Source organism: Camelus dromedarius, chromosome 11 (assembly GCF_036321535.1).
Source record: "Camelus dromedarius isolate mCamDro1 chromosome 11, mCamDro1.pat, whole genome shotgun sequence".
Lineage (NCBI taxonomy): Eukaryota > Metazoa > Chordata > Mammalia > Artiodactyla > Camelidae > Camelus > Camelus dromedarius.
In genome coordinates this window covers 23,893,461-23,915,487 of record NC_087446.1, presented here as the reverse complement: position 1 = coordinate 23,915,487, position 22,027 = coordinate 23,893,461, and the positions used below count along the sequence as shown (strand labels likewise).

At 35.3% G+C, this 22,027-nt stretch overlaps 1 protein-coding gene and 1 long non-coding RNA gene across 2 annotated transcripts in view; one reads left to right on the top strand and one right to left on the bottom strand.

The window, feature by feature from the left end:
- Positions 1–310: 310 nt before the first annotated feature.
- On the bottom strand, positions 311–21,886 carry ALX1 (ALX homeobox 1). The gene is made up of 5 exons (XM_010975086.3): positions 21,756–21,886; positions 21,211–21,486; positions 18,054–18,358; positions 14,912–15,040; positions 311–945 (listed from the first exon to the last, which is right to left on the bottom strand). Exons 1-5 carry the CDS (start codon positions 21,868–21,870, stop codon positions 625–627), a joined length of 1,146 nt encoding a protein of 381 aa, XP_010973388.2. The 5' UTR covers positions 21,871–21,886; the 3' UTR covers positions 311–624.
- Positions 21,782–22,027, top strand: part of LOC116156262 (uncharacterized) — a 38,164-nt gene continuing 37,918 nt past the window's right edge. Inside the window, exon 1 of the long non-coding RNA XR_010383143.1 lies at positions 21,782–21,884. This is a non-coding gene — a long non-coding RNA (uncharacterized LOC116156262). The remainder of the gene's footprint in view (positions 21,885–22,027) is intronic.

Sequence of the window (22,027 nt, the reverse complement as noted above, 5' to 3'; positions counted from 1 at the left end):
GATTTCATGCAAATGCTGGTCATTTCAGAAGAGTTCTTTTTTCATGGAGTGAAATATCTAGAGGTTAAAAAAAAAAAATCTTCGAGGCCTGCAGATAAATTCTCAGCAACAGGGTATATGCTCATTGTGTCTTGGAGTCAGAGAGGGAGAAATGGCAGTTAACTCCCCAAAATGCCCTGCTTCAATATTTACCTGACAGCTTCGGTATCTTGACATTTTTCCCCAGTGCATTTCCTCCTTTTCCACGTATTATTTTACAAGGGATTTCTTGTTATTCAGAACTAACATAAATCAATCTATAACAGAGGAATTTGTTTAATACATTTATTCTTTTAAGAAGTTGCATGATCATATTTCATCGACTTGTACAATAGAGGGAAAAAAACGTACTACTAAAACAGCGCTTGTGGAGTCTGGTGCATGGTAAACCTATTGAGTCTTTTCAGAAGTTCATTCTTAGATTTTAACGTTAAATAATAACAACTATTCATTTAAGCTGGTCTCACTGTATATCTTGACCTTTTAGCAATTCCACACACAGCAGCTTATTGTGGTATCCTTTAAATATGAGAAATAAGAATGTTTTACTTTGCCACTAAGAGAAAAATAAAAGAGCACTGTATGTTACATGGCCCAAGAAATATTGGCAGTGTGCTCCTTGGCTTTCATTCGAAGCACTGCGATGCTGGAGGACCTCCTCTCAAACTCTGGCTTTGTTTCAAATGCATGTCCATTGGTAGCCCCCGTAAGAAGAGAGTCAGTGAAAAAATTGTTGAGGGGCACATGGCTGAACTGGTTCTGGTGGTTTGAAAACCCTGTGTAACTGGAGTCTGTCCGAGGCGAGTGAGAGTAAGGTGTCATACAGGAGGAAGTGTCACGTGGTAACATGCACGAGGTAACCACAGAACCACCACTTGCATTTCCTGCCCACAAATTGTTCTGAATCTGGAATATATAAAACAACAAATATTACATTTACGCGTTCTCACTTTTGTTCTCTTGCTTTTGTTAAACTGCATTTACCAAAGTTTGTTCACTGTTCACTGCTGGCTCCCATAGGGTGGTCTGTAATTACGTTCTGAGTACATGAAGCAATTACTGAGAAATAATTATTTGAAAGACTCTTCTGGCTTGTTGTCCTATAATAGATCACCAAAACCCACATACTTGACCACATGAAATACTCTCACAACATGTCAGCCTCTTGAGGATTCTTTTTATAGTCATGATTCTTAAAATAAAATCTGGAAGCTTTAGTCATGATTCCCGACCAATTCATGTGCTTTAAAAAGTGGTTAGAAGTACAGTTTTAAGTTTAAAGACAGTTTTCATCTTTCTAAACAAAGGTACACAGTTGCTTGTTTTTGTTTTTGTTTTTTTTTTAAGTTCCACAGTTGGACTCTCAGTGTGGTAGTTTTTGCTGCAAATCATTGCTGACATCAGGCTGTTTGCTCTGTAAAGATATTTTTGATCAAACTCATTCTGGAAAATGTTTACCCTTTCTTTTCTTCATTTCCTATAGTCTTGAATACATAGCTCTGTGAATAGGGGAATTATACACATATTTGAAACATTTACTCTGATTTATATATGATATAGTGAGGATGCAACAGAAGTATGACACGTAAAAGAAATTTAGAATTCTAAAACATGACCATTACCAAAAAATGGAAGCACAACTAAGAAAAACATGCAAGTATTAGCAAAAATATCATATAAGTATAATTAAAGTGCTAGATAACATCTTACATAAGACTGAAAACTGGGTTATCATTTGTGCCCCCAAAAATTCACATTTCATCTTATTAAACCTCTACAGGAAACAATTCAGTGCAGCATTACCAGCAAATACAAACTTCTCTCAAGCTACCATTATGTAAAAGCAACACGTAGTAGAATTTGTGTACTGTGAATTCTAAATAGGATGTATCTTAGACCAGCCATTTAAACAAGGGCAAAAAACAGTGATCACATGCATTACTGAGAAGCACAGAGAAAATCATGGCAAACGGCAGGATCTGGGCAAAAAGGAGGAAAATGTTGCATGGTGTAGCATGGCAGAGACATGCAGCCTTAGAAGATGAAATTTAAAAATTACATGCCTCTTGCAATATTATTACAGTAGATTTAAACTGGAACACAAGCAACAATTTATACGTGTACCCCATCTGGATTTCTTTTTTTTAAATCATGATAATTAGAACAGAGTCGTCAATTATCTCAACATATATACAAGAAATGCTTTCTTATATTTATTTTTACACAAAAATATAGAGTCTGGCGTAGTCTTACAATGCTCAAGCTTAAATCATACTTTTTAAAGACAACTTATTTTCAATTAGCTGCAGAAAATATGTTAATAAATCTTCTAGACCACAATTGTAAACATGTTACTCTGTCACTTAGTTTCAAAACCGAACAGTCAAATTTCATCCCTTAGGTGGGGTTTCAACGACTGGCAAGATGCTCATTTTAGTGTTGTTTTAAAAGTAGTTCTTTATAATAAATATTTTCTAAGCTGCTTTAAATATGTCAAATCTGTGAAAGACATCTATAGATATTATCTATCTATCTATATATCATAACTTGCATATTTTATTCATCCTTAAATTGTCATGGGTTACGTTGTTTTACTTTTGGTTCATTCTACTATATGCATCCCGCTTCAGTCAAAATACGATGATTGGTGCCAGTGATTGCTGAGTTATGTATCTCAAACCAACAAGAGGGGCTGCTAATGTCATTACTCTGTCAAACTAGCTTTTCTAACTTGATCTGGGTGACTTCCCTCTGAAATTCAATCAAACATTGTGCTACACTGCAGAAACCACAATCACATGTCTGACAAAAGGGCTCTCAGGAAATGAAAGTGACTTTGCTTGCTTACTTTTGAAAAAAGTAAATGAAAGGCAAGACAGTGGTGGAGAAAGACTACTTACTTTTTATGTGTGTGGAAGGATTTCTCAATTTATACAGTGTTGCTAGAATTTATTATTAAAGTCATCTACTCATATTCCTAATGCATAGAAATATATTTACCAAATAGGTAAAAAAGAAAAAAATAAGGAAAGTAAAAGCAGGAAGGTAATCTACAAGTTGACACTTAAAATATTTTCCCCCTAAAAGAATTAACAGTAATCCATGGATAAAATGAAAAGAAATTCTCCAATTTCCATGACATGGGCAAATATTTTTATTTTGATCAAAACTTCTTACCTGAACATGATCAAGCAAGTTTTTAAATGCATTACTTCTGATGAAATGTAACGTATAGAAATGTTTTCTGAACAGAGCAGACTGGTAAAGCAAGTTACTAACAGCAGTATTTAAGTTGGGCTTGAGAAGAGACCCAAATGTTCCCACAGGTAGTGATGCTGCCACACATTTTTACTGCTATGTCCTGTTTCCATGATCTCTGTCTCTCCCCTCTCTTCCCCTTCATTCATTTTCAAATTCCTTCATGTTTTCACTTGACTTGGGGGATCTAGTTGGTTTCTATAGCAAAAGTTAGAAGCAAATCATAAAAAAACCATCCCAGTGAAGTGGCGTTCTGCTTCTTCTGAAGCATCCCCTCTGGATGTTTAAAGCATGACAGTAATGATGGAGAGTACGCTTATGACAGCAAGTTATTGATTAATTACCATGTGCCAAGCATTATGAATACTTCTGGTCCTTCCAATACGCTAAAAGGTGTGTGCTTTTACTATTCCCACTTTGTAGAAGGTAAAACTATAGAGCAGAGAGTTTAAAAAACTCGCCCAAGACTGTGTCACTCCAATGTTAGAGGTCAAATCTGAACCCAGGAAACCTTCAGGAATGCCACAATGACAAAAACTAGTCTTACGAGTTGAAATTGCTTCTTTACTTATTCATAACCCTAACTTGGCAGGTGTTCAGAGACTCTACTTTCTGAAGGTAAAAACCCCCAGTGATTTAAGCACAAATGTTTCCTTATCTGTAGGCCTAACATACACCTGATGAAACCTTAACATGCATTTATTCAATGACGGAAAAATCTCTAAGATGAGTCCTAATATAAAATTTGGACTTACCCATCTTGCTGATGTAATCAAAATGTTCTGGACAACTTATGCTAATATATCTAGATTTTCTTTCATGATTTGAATGCTAGAATCACCATACTCTGTAATCTTAACAGAAATCATGAACATTACATAGTTAGACCCTGTTGACTACATTTCCCTAGGCAGGTTTTTTTTTTCTTCCCTTTTTCTTTTTTCTGTTAAACACTCATTCTCCATCATAGACACATCAGATGGAGATTCTGATTCATTAAGCATGTGGTGCGGCTCAGGGGATTTGTATTAAAACAATGGCAAAGATGATAATCCATACAGGCAGTTCTGAAATACTGCTGAAGCCCAACTTCCTTCTAAGTGCAGAAAACCCTTGCACACTTTCAATTATGTTTAATTCCTATGATAAAAGAAGCTCACCCTGTTTAAAAAAAGAAAAACATTACTTTCCCTTTTGGAGAGTTCTGTAAAAAAGTTAAGTGCTATCTTCCTATGTCTGTTGCTTTTATTTCTGTTCCTTAAAATACAGAATAAGCAGCATCCTTCTCACCTGTGAAAATCTCTGAATATCATCAGGCAATTATCATACAATCACAGGTCTCTTTTCTTTAAGCACTCCTCATACGACAAGGCTTCTAGACCATATCATTATAGCCACGTTCCTGTGGATATGCTGGGGGTTGTCAGTACCCCTCACCCGTATTAACACCCAGCACTGACAGGAGAATGTTAATATTTGAGATGTCTGACCACCACAGGAATAACCTGGCAGGTGTCATCTTTGTTCTACAGCATCTACTTCTGTTAATATTTGAAGGTGATATCTAATTAAACAACAAAACTGTTTGAGTTTATAGTTTAATAAATCTGCTGCTGTCAAGGTGGGCTCAATCTGTCTCCTCCATCCCTCCATCCAATCCTATTGTTAAAAAAAAATGGTCATTTTAAAACTAAGTACTGGAATCCCTGTCATATTGTCTAAAACTGCATATTTATTTGTCACCAGAGAAGCTGTACAAAAATCTTGCTCTCTGACTCTTGAAAAGAAATATTACATTTGCTGTTAAATTCTAGAATGAAAGTATGCATTTTTTTTTCTAAATAGGACCTTTTTTTTTTTTTGGACTATTTCACAGACACCTACAATGACAGTGCTCTGCATGAAATACTTATTTTGTAGGCCTCTAACTGTATCATATTCAAGGGCTTAACAAAAATCAGGAACATCACTGAATAATGCCAACATCTTTTTTGCCTGTGTGCTTTAAAAAAAAAAAAAGACTGCCTCCCTTTACATTTTTTTCTTCTTTGTTGTATTTAAAAGGAGTGGATAATCTAAAAATATTCCATGTTTTAATGTGGTTCACAACGTTTTTAAAGTTTCTGGGGGCATGTTCAAAGCACTGCCCAGGGAACTTAGCCAACTACCTCCCATTAGCATGAATGGAAGTTCAGCTGACTTACTACTCCACTTTGAAAGTTTGCCCCTTCATATTTTTCTAGTCAAATAAAAAGTTAACACTTAATTATTCCATGACTTTGAATTTGGGAGGAAAACTGACTTTTTGTCTGAGTCTTTCCAAATTGAAAAAAAAAATTCATTTAGCATTCACTTCCCTCCCAAGGAATTAAAAGCAATAGCTAAGAAGGAGAGAAATACTGAAGTACACGCATATATATTCAGAGTTCTTCACTATGGATATATATCTGTCATGAATTGAAGTAACAGGGTAAATCATGAATAGGAAATTATAAATCTCATTTACCTTCATCTTAGAAACTGGATATAGATATATTCTTTGTATAACCAAAATTATGAGGAAAATTTTGGTATGCTAAACCTGGTATATATTTCTAATATATTTACTGATTTTATTGCAGTGAGGAATTTTTCATACTTTTAAAAAACCTTTTAAATAGAACATAAGTCTGTTAGTCTTTGCCTTAGTTGTAAAGTAGCATGATGTGAAAAAAAAATCCAATAGCTTCCTGATAGCATTATATATTCTATGTCCTAATGCCAGTGCAATTTAGGAGACACTAGCCTATGGAATTTCATTTGGATTTAACAGAAATATTGAACAATATGAAAATATATGAGTAATAACTATTCTTTAATTTTAAAGCATCTTTAAAACTACCTAAATGATATTTTTCTACTGAAATAAGTTTATTTAACCCTGACTCCTCCTCTCTATATAGACTGCTCCTACCTGTCACCAATATCCGTATGTACACTCATGCAACAACACACACACACCATGATACACAAATCATCCTATACTCACACAGCCCTCACACTGACCCCCACGCTTCCCTGTGGGGGTTAAAAGGCTGCTTTAAAAAGACAGAGATGAGGGATTCACAAAGGGGTACTTGTGATGATGTTACAGCAATAGCTTCTTTGCATTAAAATCTGAAAGTTGATTTTGGTTTTTCCTCTTTGACAAATGTTTACATCTGTTGACTACTCTAGTATTATTTAATACTTATAGTATAGACTTATTATCACATTATCACTATACAATTTAATTTACCCAATTTTTTATATGGTCTATTTTTTTAAAAAATGCAGACATCACTTTTTATAAAAGCAGTTCAATTTTTGAAGGGACTATTACGTTCTTTACTAACATATCCCTTCCTTTAAAATTTAGAGTGGTAAAATATTAATAAGAATCACATGCTTAGTAACTTACAGATATTTCTAGCTGTTGACTAACTTTAAGGTCCCATTAACTTTTCTAGTAACTGCATCAGTAGGTTGCTGGCAGGGAGAAAGAGTATAAGTGTTTTTCTAAATAGTGAGTTTGCTACCAGTGACTAACACACTGAGACTTTGTCCATCTGGAAAAAAAAAAGTCCCAACTTGAATTAATTACGCAGTGAAAAGATCAATCTGAGCACGTTTAGGAACTGCCTGAGATAGAAATAAGGGCATGTTTTCATCAGGGCCCTCTTATTAGGTATAATTTTCACCAAAAAAAAAAAAAAAAAAATTAAGATAATGTAGAAATACTAAGATTTTGGGGGGAATCAATTTATATTTCAAAAATTTCAAAAATACGTGATTTTAACATATAATATTACTAAAATGATCACATATTAAATATTCATTGCTACTTTTGATTTTTTAAATAAAATTTCATCTTAGAAATGTGCACAGGGATTTGGACCAAGGAAGAGTGACTTTTCTGTTAAAAAAAAAAAAATCACTGTTTGATGTAATAGTCATATAAGACCAATAAACTGAGAAGAAAAATACTATACTGAAAAATAAAAGTGTGTTATCTCTCATTAGTGCAAAAATGAAAAGCATTAAATCTCATAAGAAATGCTAATGTCTGAAAATGTTCATAAAGACATTTAAATGTGTCTACATTTTGTATTATTTAGATAATATTTGAAATATATTCTAAGTTGAAGATACAGGAAATATTAAGAATAATTTTCTTTTCCTTTACTGTTGAATGTGTTCTTAAATTTTACAGTAATTATGATCATTTAAAAAAAGATTTTTAGGAAGTCTCATCCTACATGCCTTAAAATCAAACTTTTCAAATCAATTCAATCAGCACTTAGAATCTGCTATTTTTTTTTATCATTATCCAGCAACAATGATCATATTAAGTATTTCCCAATTATTTGTTACCTTATTTTTCATGTATTTTAATACATGCATGATAGCTATGCTGATTCATCAGTACCTGATTCATTCTCAATGACAACTCCTCTACTACAACAAAATTTACAATTACAAAAAACAAAAATTAAAAATTAAGTTTTCTGTGTGATTTAATAACAAAATATAAGTCAAGTATGCAAATATTTTATTTTGCACAGTATATTTTTAATCTTAGAGGGTCCTCACTTGGTGTGATATATGAGCTTTGAACTTATTTTTAAAATCCTGAGTAAACTTACCGATTATATTCATCTTATATTTGTGTTAGCTCTAATCTGGAATTTTATTTTTGTGATTTTTGTGATTTTTAAATCAACTGTGAGTTTGCGCAATTTTTTTTTTTCTATTTAATGCTCCATAGTTTAGAATATAAAAGAAAACCCATAGACACATGCAGCTTAATAAATACGGCACACACACAATTCTGGATTAAAGTCTATCCTGAAGTTCACAGTAACAATAAGAGTGTGAACTTGGGCTTTAACCCACAGTCTGTGCTCATAGACTTTCCAGAGTTTGATGCTTGATATGCAACATTGTCACTCCTCAGTAACTTATTTGTACATTTTAAAATTATTACTTATTTTAGTAATCTATTCAATTTATTGATTTACTCTTTCCTCGTAAAATATAAAATACTTATGATCAATTCAGTTAAATCCAATGCTTTAACAGTGGTCACTTATTAAAAGCCAAAAAATGAGCTAAATTATTACTACTGTGTAAAGTCATTAAATCACATTAAATTTCAATATTACATTTTTCAAAAGATAAGCCTATTTTCAATATTAAAAACATGAATGCACTTCACTACTCTTAGAGTATATTCTTTACCTCTTTCAAGTGTTTGTATCTGCAACAAAATAAAAATTATTCACTGTTTGTGTCTAGCTGCATTTTTACCTAATAGATACTGGGAAAATCTGCCTCCTGCTACATATGATTTTTTTTAACATCTACATCTAAATATATGTGAAATATTATTTATACATATTATAGAAAACAGATATATGCATATACTTAATTAAATCAGCAACTTTATTCATTGTGAAAATTACATCAGTTAGAGTAATTTATATCCTTCTATAACTTTAAATATGTGTGCTTACAATCAGTGAGAAACTAGACTATCAGTACGAGTTGTTGACCTGATAACGTTAACATTTTTTTTCTCTCCATTCATCATGAGGGCAGTTTCACAATATCACGATATATGACCATCTCACTGGCTGTTCCACAGATACGAGAATATTCATCACATGATGCATCAAGTATAGCTACGTTATTAACATTTTTAAAAGACCTTGGGTTATTTGTTTACTTCAAATATTTGGGGAAAAATAAAAATAACAGTGACAAATGTGAGACTTCTTCTGAAGGTAAAAACTGCTCCAGATACCTTTAAATCGCTAAACCCCAGTGGCTGAAGGAAACAAGTTCCACATTCCTTATTTAGCTTAAGTAAAGGTAAAACTTAAGATTAGTTCGGAAACTGGTGATCGAAGAAAGAAGGGTGAACAATATCCTCACAATCACTATTTTACAGAAAAGTCAAAATTTCCTTTTAAAAATTGTATAATAATGCTTGAGATAGAATTTGTTAAACTAGAAATATTATACAGCCTTCACCTGTGTTTTAAATTACCCCAGTGACTACCAATTAGCTATAACCTGAATGTTCAGACTCCAAGTGGCATACATTTATAAAGCCATCAATTAAAAAGCAGAAAGCAAAGACACTGCATAGGTCCCTTAGTACATTTTGTAAACATAGATTTAATTATAATTCTCACTATATACTAAATAAACCCTCACTGAAAATTTTGGTGGGAAAAAACTTTAATTCCTTTTTTGAAATTTCAATAAAAATATTTTCTTCATTAGAAAATAATTTTGGTGTATTAAGAATATGCTCAAATTTACTTAAAGCTACCATATTTGGTATGCCCTAATTTAAAGAAAAAGAATATTTAACTGAATTCGATCTTTCTCTAGCTCCCCAAACAGTAAATTTACTCACAGATTGGATTAGTTTAAATGCTACAATGTAAGGGAACATTCAAACCACTTAGCTACCTCTCTACTGCAGAAATAAATTAATAATTACTAATGGTTATTACAGTTATGATTATTGAGCACTCGTTATGTACTAAGCAATGTCTTAAGTACTTAGCATAAGCTAGTTTGTTTAATCCTTACAAATATCATATGAACCTTTAGCACCATTTTATAAATGAAGAGAAACGTTCCTAGAGATTAACTCATTCGCCAAAGGTCTAAAAATCTATTAAGTGGCAGAGCCAGGATTTGAACACACAACTCCCCGACTGGGAAGCCCATAGTCATATATTCATCCTGGGCCCTTCTCAAATCCCAGTATTTAGCTCCCTAGACTGTTTAGCAATCACTTTAACCCTCTTCATAACAGAAAAGGTACCACCATCATAATCATCATCACCATCATCATCTACACCACTAAGATCACCAGCTCCAGCACCAACAATCCCTCCATTTTATAAAGAAAGAATCGGAACATCAAGGAAGTCAAGAGACTTACCCAAAGTTACCCAGCTAGTAAATGATACAGTTAATGCACGTGTAATCCAAGCCTAACCTCACGGTATGAAATTAGCCCTTCTTGTAAGAATGAAGGCTGGCTATAATCTTCGAGAAAATGTTTATACCTAAAGAGAAAATATTTTATTCACCAAAAATAATTATTTTAAAATTGCTTTGGTTTTGATAAATTAGAAACAAGTTAGAATCTAATGTAGATAGATGCCTGCTTCTTAAACTCAAGGACAAAATTATAAAGATCTCTTTTGCTCTGCTGGATCTAGTTTGCATCAAGAAGTGTTTGAAGAATTTGTTACATCTAGTTTGTAATCTGTCCAAAAAGCAGGAGATTTTGTCTGGATCATTTATATAATCTCCATGCCTAAAACAGTTCCTAGCATATATTTGTTGGATAAAATGCAAATAACTCTGGAGGGAAAAAAACATAATAAAAGCTGAAAGGAGCCTGCAAAATGTTCCTAGTCTATCCCTTTCAAAGAGGAGGAAAATGAGACTCAAAGAGGAAAAGTTAATTGCTTAAGACCACAGAGTTAGCTAATAGCACGGATTCAGAAACATTTGCTTTATTAAAAATAGACTAACTTTTGTTTTATAATGTACTCCTCAATACTGAAGTGAACCAGTACTTTTTTCCAAATGTAGTCAGTGTATACATAATTTGCGTAATACTGGGGTAATACAAAGGTGCATAAGAATTTAATCATCTTTTAAATACTTTATATCCTAACTGGTGTGGCAGACGTTCCACACAATCCATCACAATGTCAGTGAGAAAGTGATGCACTGATTGAAGGAGGACTGAGAGGAGGCTCAGGGCAGAAATATGGTTTAGGTGAGGGGGAGGGAATTCAACACAGAGGGAGGCAGAGTCAGCACAAGCAATGAGCCTGTTTTCTAAAACATGGTGTTGTGAGCCGAAAATAAAGGGCTTTAAAAAAATATATGCATATATACACTATTTTTCAGTACATTAAAATATACTACCTTTAGGACATATTACTACTGATATCAAGGGTGCTCATTTTCTTATGTTTGTTTGCTCTCAAATATGAGCAAGCTTAAGGAAAAGAGTATCTTCAACAGTTTAAGTGCCTACATTTAAAAAATATTTTATATTATTATTTTATAAATTTTTTAAGTGGAAGCATTTTTCCTTTCCAAAGTAAAGTGATGTTTTAGGGTCAAAATTGAACTATTTTACTGCTCAATGTTGGATTAAGGACAAAATGTTGCATGAAGAGCCCTGGACTTCTGAAGGCAAAAAAAAATCTGGGCTCAAATTCAATGAGTTAATGGCATTAAGAAGAAAGCCTGGCTTAAAATAAACCCTCAACTGGTAGTTACTATTTTTACTCTTACGGCTGTTGTTACTATAGTATAATGAAGACCAGTGGAAACAAAGTATTTAGAATATTTTAGAAAATATTAATTACTACTCATAAGTGAACATGTTATATGTCATATATAGATACCTTTATGCTAGGTAAGATTATTATCCACAGGCTTATTACTACAAGTAAGCTTAAGGAGATCATTTTCTAAATCATTTCTGTTTTTGATGTATTTCTGTATATGTTTTTGCTTCCCTGCCAAATTGCTAATTCTTTATTTCTGCCCTGCTGCCAACATTTTCTAGTTTCAACTTTTTTTGTAATTAATATTTTTTTCTGTAATTAGTAACAGTAACCAAATACAATGTCTCATTGCACTGACTTGGTTAGACTCTATTTCAGTTCCTATTTTTCCCATTATAAACTTCTATTTTCAAGCCACATGATTTAAAAAAAAAAGTTTCCTTAGGCTGAGGCTTTAGAGACATAACTTCAGCATAATTTTTTTTTCAAACAAACTAAAAAAAGTCAACCACATATTTTTAAGTTAAAACGGAATTTTCCAGTGACTTTACCCAACACCTACAGTGGGGAGTGGGAGACACTTGATTTCAGAATTTCTGGTAACCAAACATTAAAAGACTTACCCATATAGAAAAGCACTGTGGCTTTAGCAGTATTGATTATTTTTTTAATCACTGTTAATGAACTGTACTGTCAAAATAACTTCAACATATGCACTCTGTGTTCCCATACTTAAATTATGAGGCAGTATAAACAATAGACATAAATTACGCAGAGGCCACAAGGAGAATTAGTGCAAAATTCCATGATCTGTGAGTGGAAAATTTTAAATTAATCCTTTGTTGTAGTGAAAAAGTCTATCAAATGGACAATTTGTAGCATTTCCCTTCCTGCTTGAGCTACTAGGTCACCTCATTCTGCTAACTGATAACATCGAAAGCTGTGAGGCCCAATAATGAAATGGCAAGACAATTCTAGGAAAAAAGGGTGACTAGTTGGAGTAAACTGTTATGTTTAGCACAACTCTACATGTTTCATGGTCCTGAAGAAGAAGGGGGGCAGAGATAAGGCAACCAACAGCAAAGAGCAGAGAACTGGCAGGCAGACAGAAATGGGGCTTAGAAGGGAAGGAATAAAGATTGAAATAATTAGGTAAAAGAAGATACATTATAGACAAGTGTTGTGTGACAGACTTACCAACACAACTGTTTAAAGTCCTTTTGAAAAGAGTCCATAATTTGTGACTTTAGTATTTCTAAAGTCATCACAGTCAAGCAGTTCAAAATCATATAAAGCACATGCTATCCTCATGATTTTTTTTGTTATTTCACTGGTTCTGGGTACATTCTCTGCTTCCCTGAACTAAATTGCAGACTTGAATAATGCAACTTGAGCCTTATGCTTGTTGGTATTTATTAACCATTCAATCATTCAAATGTATTTACTGGGAGGGACAGTCTACTGCGGGGGTTTGGATCTTGCTCCTGAGAGCCAGAGCGCCTCTGCTCAGATCTGGGTTTCACCGCCACTAACCAAAGTGAGTAAATACCTCACCTCTCTGTGCCTCAGTTTCCCCATTTGAAAACTAGGGATAATTAGGTATACCTACTGCATAATTATGGTGAGGATGGAATGAGTTAATACATGTTCCCTGCTTAGAACAGTGCCTGACCCAGCGAGGGCTGCAGTGGGGTGGACAGCGAGGAAAACCGCAGTGCCCACTCTCACGGAGCTTACAGCCTAGAGGGGAACAGCCTCACAGCACTGTTTAGAACTCAGCTAGGACACGTGAAATATTTGATGAGTAAAATTTCATTAGCCCAATGATATTAAATAACCTGGAGTGTGTGTGAGTATGTGAGTGTGTGTGTGTGTATACATGCTTTTAAATAGAAGAAAATGTGAAAATGTAAAGGAACTACTTTAACATCATTTTTTAAAGTGAGAGAAACAAGATTCTTCCCAAGGCAGGTATGGGTGGGTATTTATTCCAAAGGTACCCATAACGTTGGTCTTCTAGCAAACTGCAGCGGTAAGGCTTAGCTGTAGAAGCCCTTTGTAGACTGCCCTGTAAGGAACCATTGTGTGATCACGGACCAATTTTTTTTTTTAACTCACCTGGATCTGCTTTCCTGACTTTTAAAATAAAGGAACTGAACTGGTTGATCTCTAAGGCTCTTGTTCACATACAGTATAACATTACATTAATGAATTTGGTGAATTTATCTAGAGGAGTTAAGTTCTCAAGATAGGTTTTTTAAAAACCATGAAACGCACAAGAACACAAAGATAGCATGAAATTAAAGGACTGAATCATGCTCACAGGTATGAATTTACAGTTGAAGAAAATAAATACCCTTAAGTTTTGGGATGCAATGATTTGTTTACAGGACTATCAAGGTATTGCATCAGTGTACGTTACATACTTGTTTTCAAAGTAGCATTAAACAATAAGAAATGAAATAGCAAATGACTTGTTCCTTATAATACACATGTCCCTTACCATGTATCAAATATAATTTTGATTGTAATTCAATATTAGGGAAAAGTAATATCCAATTAGAAAGATAAATAATTTCATTTACATGAATTACAAAGTGTGAAAAAATTTCTAAATTAAAAGGGAAAATAAGAAGAAAAAGAATTTCTAAATACTCTCTGAAATGAGATGAGGGCTTCCATTATAAAAAGAAGCATTTCTTAATATGATATATTTAAAAAATTATGTCCAGTACTAATTCGATATAGTTTTAAGTCACAAAGGGCTAAATGTTTCCTGGAAACAATGAGCAACTTCAAAGCTGAAAAGACAACATAGGAATAAAGATATTTTTAAGTGGACCTGAAGGTTGCACAGGTCACATCTGACACTGTTATGGTATGGTTTAGGAAAGAGCAACCACAAAGACAGCATGCCAAGCAATGCTTTATGTGTTTTAAAAGTTAACAAAGGGAGTGGGTCTGAATTATTAGAACATAGAGTAATTAAAAGACATACTCTTGAATGATGCTACTTAAGTTGTCGCAATGTATACCAAGGAAGAGACCCTGACATATTTTTAAATGGATGGCTCTGGAAAAAAAAATCAATCAATATTTTAATAAAATAAAAATCTAAGAAACATGGAAAAAGTCGTCAGGAGGTTACACTTTTCATTCTTGTTCCAGTGGATACAATAAAGCCTATACTAGCCCATTTAAGAACATACAACCCACACCTCTTCCTCTCAGGCAGCACTCCGTGCAGTTTACCATACCTGTGGAAAGCTGTCCGTCCTTGGCAAAACTGATATGTCATAGGTGGCCGCAAAGTGGCTTTTAGCTTGTTGGATTTGGCCATAACGTTCTCTTTTTCTCCACTTGGCCCTTCGATTTTGAAACCAAACCTAATTTTTTTAAAAAAGTAGAATTTTAGGAAAGATATAGTTGATAATGTAAATGTGATGTTCAAAAATTTTGAATCAGCAAGGCAAACAAGGTGAACAAACTTACTAATAAAGGGATTTTTGTTTTAATGTCAAGGGAGGATCCACAAATTTAACTTTCTATTTTACCCTGAGAAGTGCCATATCCATGAGGCAATAAAATTTAATAAAAAGAGACAAGACACTTCTAAAAATGTATTTAAAATGTCTGAGCCTCTGTTTTTTCCATTTATGGAAGATAAAAAAGAATCAGATTATATGATCTTGAAGACACCTTATATCTCCAAATTATCACAGACAATCCTCCTCTCAGAGAATGCTGCAAGTCTGGACAACATTCATAACTTCTTAGTTCGGGCTTATCCATTAACTCAGTCAATCTATAACCAATTAATAACTGGGTCTGTCAAAACAATTACCTTTAAAAATGTCACAAAAGTGATGACTCTTCTAGATTGTACTCATATTTAGAAAAACTTAGAAAAATGTAAACATAAACAGTACATCTAAAACAAATAGCATCAGCAGAAATATCATGACTATTTAGAAACATAAAATATTAAGAATATATATTATATTGAATATTGTAAAGACTGTATATAAAATGGCACCACCTGAAGCTGAACTATGGTTTTAAAATATACAAATTGTTTATTACATAAATTACACCAGTAGTAACATTTATATTCTCTTATAGAAAATGCTCATACTACTCAAAATCATTTCTACAATTTAAAAGATTTACAGATAATATAAATAATAAAATAAATAGGGCAGTATAACCAAGTGTCAAGAAGCCTGTGGGTTAGTGCGGCCTCTGACAAAGTCCCTAAACTGTCTTCCAAATCTTCTAAATCTAATTAATGACATACTAGGAATATTCATCATAACAGCTATCTTCCTCAGAGGGTTAAATATTCACTAATTCACACTAGTAGCTCTCCAGAATCTTCACTTTACTATTTTAAGGTATCAAAGGGAGATACAGAATTTTATATTCAATATGTATAATTTGACATTTTTGAGTCAACATTACATGAGCAGCTATTAGGGTAACTCTTCAGTCTTTACAGAACCATGTTCAGAATATAAAATATTTAGAGAAGCTGGAAATGAACGATAAAAATGCAAATTATCAAAAACCTTTCATTAACATTTACTTTAAATTTCTACTCTGTTTCATACTCAATTCCAAGCTCTCATATCTTTACCTTCGCACTTAGGGAAACATATTAAAGCTCAGTCTGAGGTGTAAGCATGCACTGCCAGCTGAAGACGGTACTTTGAAGTGTTTTCCAATTGAAAGAAGGCAAAGAGAGCTACCTGTTCAGCACAGTTTCTTAGAACACTGCTGGGAGCTGTGTACTAGCCACTATTTCAGGGCCCAAGACACATCAACAGCAAAACAAAACATACTTTCTTGCTGCCCCCACTCTCAGGCACCAGGAGAGCACTAAGGGAACTGTAATCAGAGTTTTTTCATTGAGAAAAAGACCCTGACAATCTCCCTAAGATGGGGGCCGGTTACCACTCTGCTGTGAGAAGCAGGAAGGAGAACCCACCGGAGTAAATGAGGTGCAGGCTGGCTCTCTGCACAGGGTCTTAGACCAGAATTAATCAGGACTTGATGAGATGTTAAAGGGGAAACCTGCATTGTGCACAGTTGATCACTCAGTGTGTAAACATAGTTTTCTATGGTTACAAGAATAACTAATTTAAATATAGGAACACAAGGCCAAAAAACACACTTGCGGGAGTTGTGTTAACACTTCACAAGTCCAAATTCTTCCTTAGCATCAACTTTCTATATATTTACTTCCTGAACTAAGATAAAGTAACCATTTGTCTCCACAAACTAAAGCAGAAATCTGCTGCTTGTTATTCCTGCACCACCAGATGTTGTCTTTACTGACGTATGAGGGCCTTACAATGGCTTAATCTTCAAAAGGAATACTATTACTCTAGTCAGAACAAAATTTTTTGCTATTTTATTTACTTCTCTAGTCTAGTGGTTTATAGGAATTGCAAAACTTAGGACTTTTTTACTTAGAGTAGTAAAAACACAAAGGAAATGTTCATTCTCCTGAATTACTATTATTTGGGAAATAATACAGTTTACAAATAGCAAAGCTAGTAAAAATAAAATGTGCCTAAAAGGAAGAGTTGTATCAGTATAATTTTATTTTTTCAAATTACTAGAAATTAAGCATATTGAATCATCCAATTAGATAATCTGAATATAATCTATAAATATAATTGACTTAAATTTATATTTTTAAAAATTACTTTAAGATTATTATGACTACTGCCTTGGCAAAAATCATGTTATCTAGATTTTAAAAATTATAATGGAATGGCATGCATTGGCAATTCCTGGGGCTAGAAAATTGTAGATGAGCTATATATTTCTTCAATTATGTACAGTGAAAATAGTTTATGGCTTATATAACAACTGGGAGTTTGTGAGATTGTTTCATCTTTTCTTTGTTTTATTATAACTCCAATCTTAAACTATAAATTTATGGGCTATTACACAAATAACTTACCAACATTGGGTATATAACCTAAAAAGAACCTAAGTGGTTGATAAAATAGAAAAATAAAATACATGTATTACTAGACTGTAGAGCTATAACTCTGACTTTTTATCCTTTAAAAATTACTTTTTAAAATCAGAAATTTATCATATTATGTTCTTTTAAAAGAATCGTTAGTTTCTATGTCTATATAACAACTCAAGTGTTCTTTTGTTTTATGCCTGTGTGTGAGTTGTCAAATTCTCGGCAAGTAAAAAGGAATTTTAATAGACTGACATGCATATATTATACTGTTCTATATGTTCAGTAGGAGAATCAGTTTCTTCCTTTATTGGTAAAATGCAGCTATTGAATTATTCGAACACTATCCCACCCCCACCTCCCCACCCACCAAACACACACACACACCCACCCCCAAGCCTTCATTTGGCTCCTACCTGGACCCTGGCCTCAGTCAGCTCTGTCCTCAGAGCAAGCTGTTCTCTGACATACACATCCGGGTAGTGGGTTTTCTGAAAGACCTTTTCCAGCTCCTCCAGCTGCAAGCTGGTGAAGGTGGTCCGGTGTCTCCGCTTCTTACTGCTGGATACGTTGCTGTCACATTTATCCCCAAGTTCATCCAGTTCTCCCTTCTCTGGCATCCCTTTCACGGGAGACATCCGGAGGCTGTTACAGTTGTCCATAGCTCTATTTAGCTCGGTGTGAAGAGGCTGTCCTTCTACTTTAGTGATCCCATAGTTCACTGTACCCAGAGGGGGAAAACAACAGCTCTCAGGATTGCAAAACATCTCCATGAAGGAAGGAAGTTGAAGTAATTTAGAGCATCAGGGAAGCGATCTGTTAATGATTTATTGTGCCAGTATTAAATTTGATCATCACATTATGTACGATTATTAATTCACTTTGGGCAGGTTTAAAACCATTTTAAAATGTATACACTGAACTCATCTGCCAAAAATACACAGTTCTCCTCTCCGGGATTCATGTAATGCTTATGCACATAATTTATAATCAAATTTAGGTAGTCAAAAGATGCTCTACATTTTTAAAAAAAACACCTAGGTGAGCATAATTTTTGAAAAGTGAGCCAATATATCATATTTTATTTGCAGCAGACAAAATTAAGTTACTTAGGTGGCTCAAAAAAGATATTTCAATTTTAAATAGTATCTGTAAACCAAAATTCAAACTCTTCTCAAAAGTTATGTTTCTCCTCCACACAAAACCTATGGACTAGAGATTTAAGATACAGTATCGTTTCTACTATATTTCCACGATTTTAACTATATATTCATGTCTGCACTCAAAAATTTTAATTCAAAAAAGTGATCTGCTAAGTTAAAAGTGAATTTGCTATTGGTTTCTGAAAGTGTTTCCTACAGAAAAGTAAGATTTAAATAGACTTCTTTAGCTTAAAAACTCGCAGGTTCTTTCCAAATATGATAAATTTCTGCTTAGCTCATGAAATTTGTTTTAAGACAAAAAGTTTTAATTTTCCCTCTAGTAAAGAACAGAAATTAAAGCATCTATATTAAAAGATTATAAAGGATGTCATCTGGCATTCTGTTTAGAGATGTTTTAATTTCAGTGATTTCCTCCAGATTTGAGTGCATGCTGGCAGTATGATGTAAAACAAAAATATATCTTACGGTGCCACACACACACACACACACACACGCAATGGATGCACATAAGAAATGGGAAGCATTTTTTAAAGGTCATCCCAGCCACAACAGTGATATCCAATGAACTGTGAAACTTTTTTCGTTTTTCTCTGTTTTAAAATTATCTTTCATAATGTATTTTTACAACTGCTTTAATCATTATACAAATATATTAAACTTTAGTGCCTAGATAACTTAGATACCTAATAGGTTTTATGCAAAGGAAGATGTGATGTAAAACTGAATATAAAGAAGAGCCTTGACTAACAGTACCGTTTTGTCTCTTTCGTCAGAGTTAACGGGGAACTGCGGTAATTAGGGACGGGGGGGGGAGGGGAAACAGGCGTGAGGGTAAGGACATCTCAGGAGAAAGACAGGAATTTTACTAAATTTAGCGGACTTCTTGTTGCCTTACATTCATCTTACTTAATACTTCCCTATTAAAATTCATCTTAATAGTATGATGTTCTTTTAAAAACTTGATCAAATATTAAAAATACCTATCTCTTTTATTTTGGAATCCTGACAATTTAAAATATTATGATTGATTCATATCCAGCAGTCAACATAGGACACTTCAGAACCATTTTTTAAAAACCCCGTCCGTGGAAATAATTTTACGTATACACCTAAGAATTCCAAAATAAAGATGCTGTGGTCTGAAATACAGCCAGGAAACCAAAATTTTAGTGTATTAAAATAAAAACCAATTTTTCGGGTCTTTCTGAATAAGTGACTGAGATTTAACTGATTTTCTCTAGCCTTTGCGCCTGTATTTTTGATTTAAACTTGGAAGTCGAAAGTAACTTGCAACGTTGAACAAAGTAAGTAAAATACACGAGGTCGTTTTTTAAGCTTACTGTGTACTAAGTATTTAGAAAATGAGTTTCTATGAGCCAGTGCCTTGCCAGATTTCGAACCTCCATCAAAATAGGGGGCGGGAGGCTTGTTGTAAATATTTCACACTTAATTCGTTTGTTATTTTAAAGCAACCCGCTCCTTACAGCTCAACTGTGGAATATATACAATGATAAGGAAAAGTCCTCTTGGAACTGTAAACTTGCTTTAGCTGTCGCGATCTGAAAAAAATAGGTTTGTATTGGGTTACAAGATAGAAAAGATAGATGGTTTGTTTTGATAACATTTTGACTTTGAGATACTTGGCCATTCAAAGTTGAAGATTTCACCCAGAAGCATTCCGAAAGGCTTCTTAGGTGACTTCTAATGTGGAGTCAGAAAAACAGACAATGCAGAATTCTGGAGTGAGCGATTATATTGAGAATTCTTTGCCCGAAGCTAAATAAAGTGACTTGGCGTTTAACACTTATTTATCTGCTGTACTGCAAATGCGAAGAAGTAGAAATCACAAATTTACACAAGCTAATCTCGCAGTCCTCTAACTTCACAAAGAAAACTATCGCTACGTCTTGGAAAGTAAGAAAGGTTTTTCACCTAAGTTTTCTTATTCGCGAAGATAGTGACGTCCTCTAACGAGCTGTGATGGATTTCAGCCCCTCCTGCCCCGGCAGCGCGGCGGGCTCGCAGAGGAAGCCCGCTGTCTTGACTCAATTACGCTCTATTTAGCGCCCTATCAGTTTACGCTGGGGTCCTGGGTAGAGAGACTCCAGGACCCGTGGGGGACAAGACTCACAGCAAAAAGAGAACCGGCCGGAGGCAACCCGGCGCGGCACCCTTCCTTTGCTCCCCCCAAAGTCTGCAGCAGCCAAAACTCCGCTTCCTAAAACAAGCGTGGTTCCACTACCTTCCTCCGCCCTCCAGCTCTCTCGCTCCTGCTGTCTTTCGTTCCTTCCTTCCTTCCCACCTTCCTTCCTTCTTTCCTTCCTCCCTCCCGCCCTCCTCGTCCGGGCCGGTCCTCACACTCCGGATTAGCGGGTGGGCTGCCGCAGCTCGGCCAGCGCAGGGGACTCACCGCTGCTGTCCTGACAGGGCGAGGTCCTCTCCAGACGCACGTGATGCTCGGCGCGGGGCAGGGGCCCAAAGGCCTGCACGCATTTGCCCGCCGACGCTTTGCTGTAAAAGGACTCATTGTCCAGCGTCTCCATAACGTGCTCCAACGCGCCTCCTGCGCCCATGTAAAAGTCACTGTTTTTACTCGGTGGGCTCTTGAGGGCAAACTTCTCGCTGAGAAACTCCATAATCCTGGAAGGCTGTCGCGGAGCTCCTGGGGCTCGGAAGCTGGAGAGCGCTGGGGGAGGGAGCGAGTGGGCGGGAGAAGGGAGGGCCAGAGAGGAGCGAAGGGGAAGCGAGCGCTGCGGCGCCGGGAGCTGCCCGGCTCCGAGCCCTTTAAGACGTCCGGGCTGCAAAGGGGGCACCCGAAGTTGCTTTTATATCTTGAAACTCAGCTGGGCTCCTCGGGCAACCTCCCAGTTCTAATGAATATGAAAATAGGCAGGCGACTAACTCCACCCCGGGTCCCCCTCCGCCTCCACCCCACCCCCATCTTCCCCCACTTACCCAGGCAGGGCGCGTCCAGGCCTAGGTTAGACAGACAGCTCCATTTCAGACAAATGCCAGCAGGGACGAAGCCACGACACCCAGAAACATTGTCGACGCGACAGTGGACTGGCATTTCAGGAGAGCTTGGTGAGATCGCACAGCAGTTAACCCTCCACTCCTGCTCTCTGCGCCCTCCCCGGCCGCCCGCCCTGCCCCCGGTACCCACCCCGCCCCCACGCCAGCCACTCACTAACAGAAAGATTTAGAGGCGTCTTAAGAACTTGAAAGGA

Bases quoted from the DNA above. Each gene is read 5' to 3' on its own strand.
- ALX1 (XM_010975086.3), bottom strand. From the start codon at position 21,870: ATGCCAGTCCACTGTCGCGTCGACAATGTTTCTGGGTGTCGTGGCTTC. The intron at 18,359-21,210 runs GTGAGTCCCCTG...CTCTGGGTACAG, and splicing joins GCCCTGTCAGGACAGCAGCG to TGAACTATGGGATCACTAAA. The intron at 15,041-18,053 runs GTAGGAGCCAAA...TAAAAAAATTAG, and splicing joins TGACTGAGGCCAGGGTCCAG to GTTTGGTTTCAAAATCGAAG.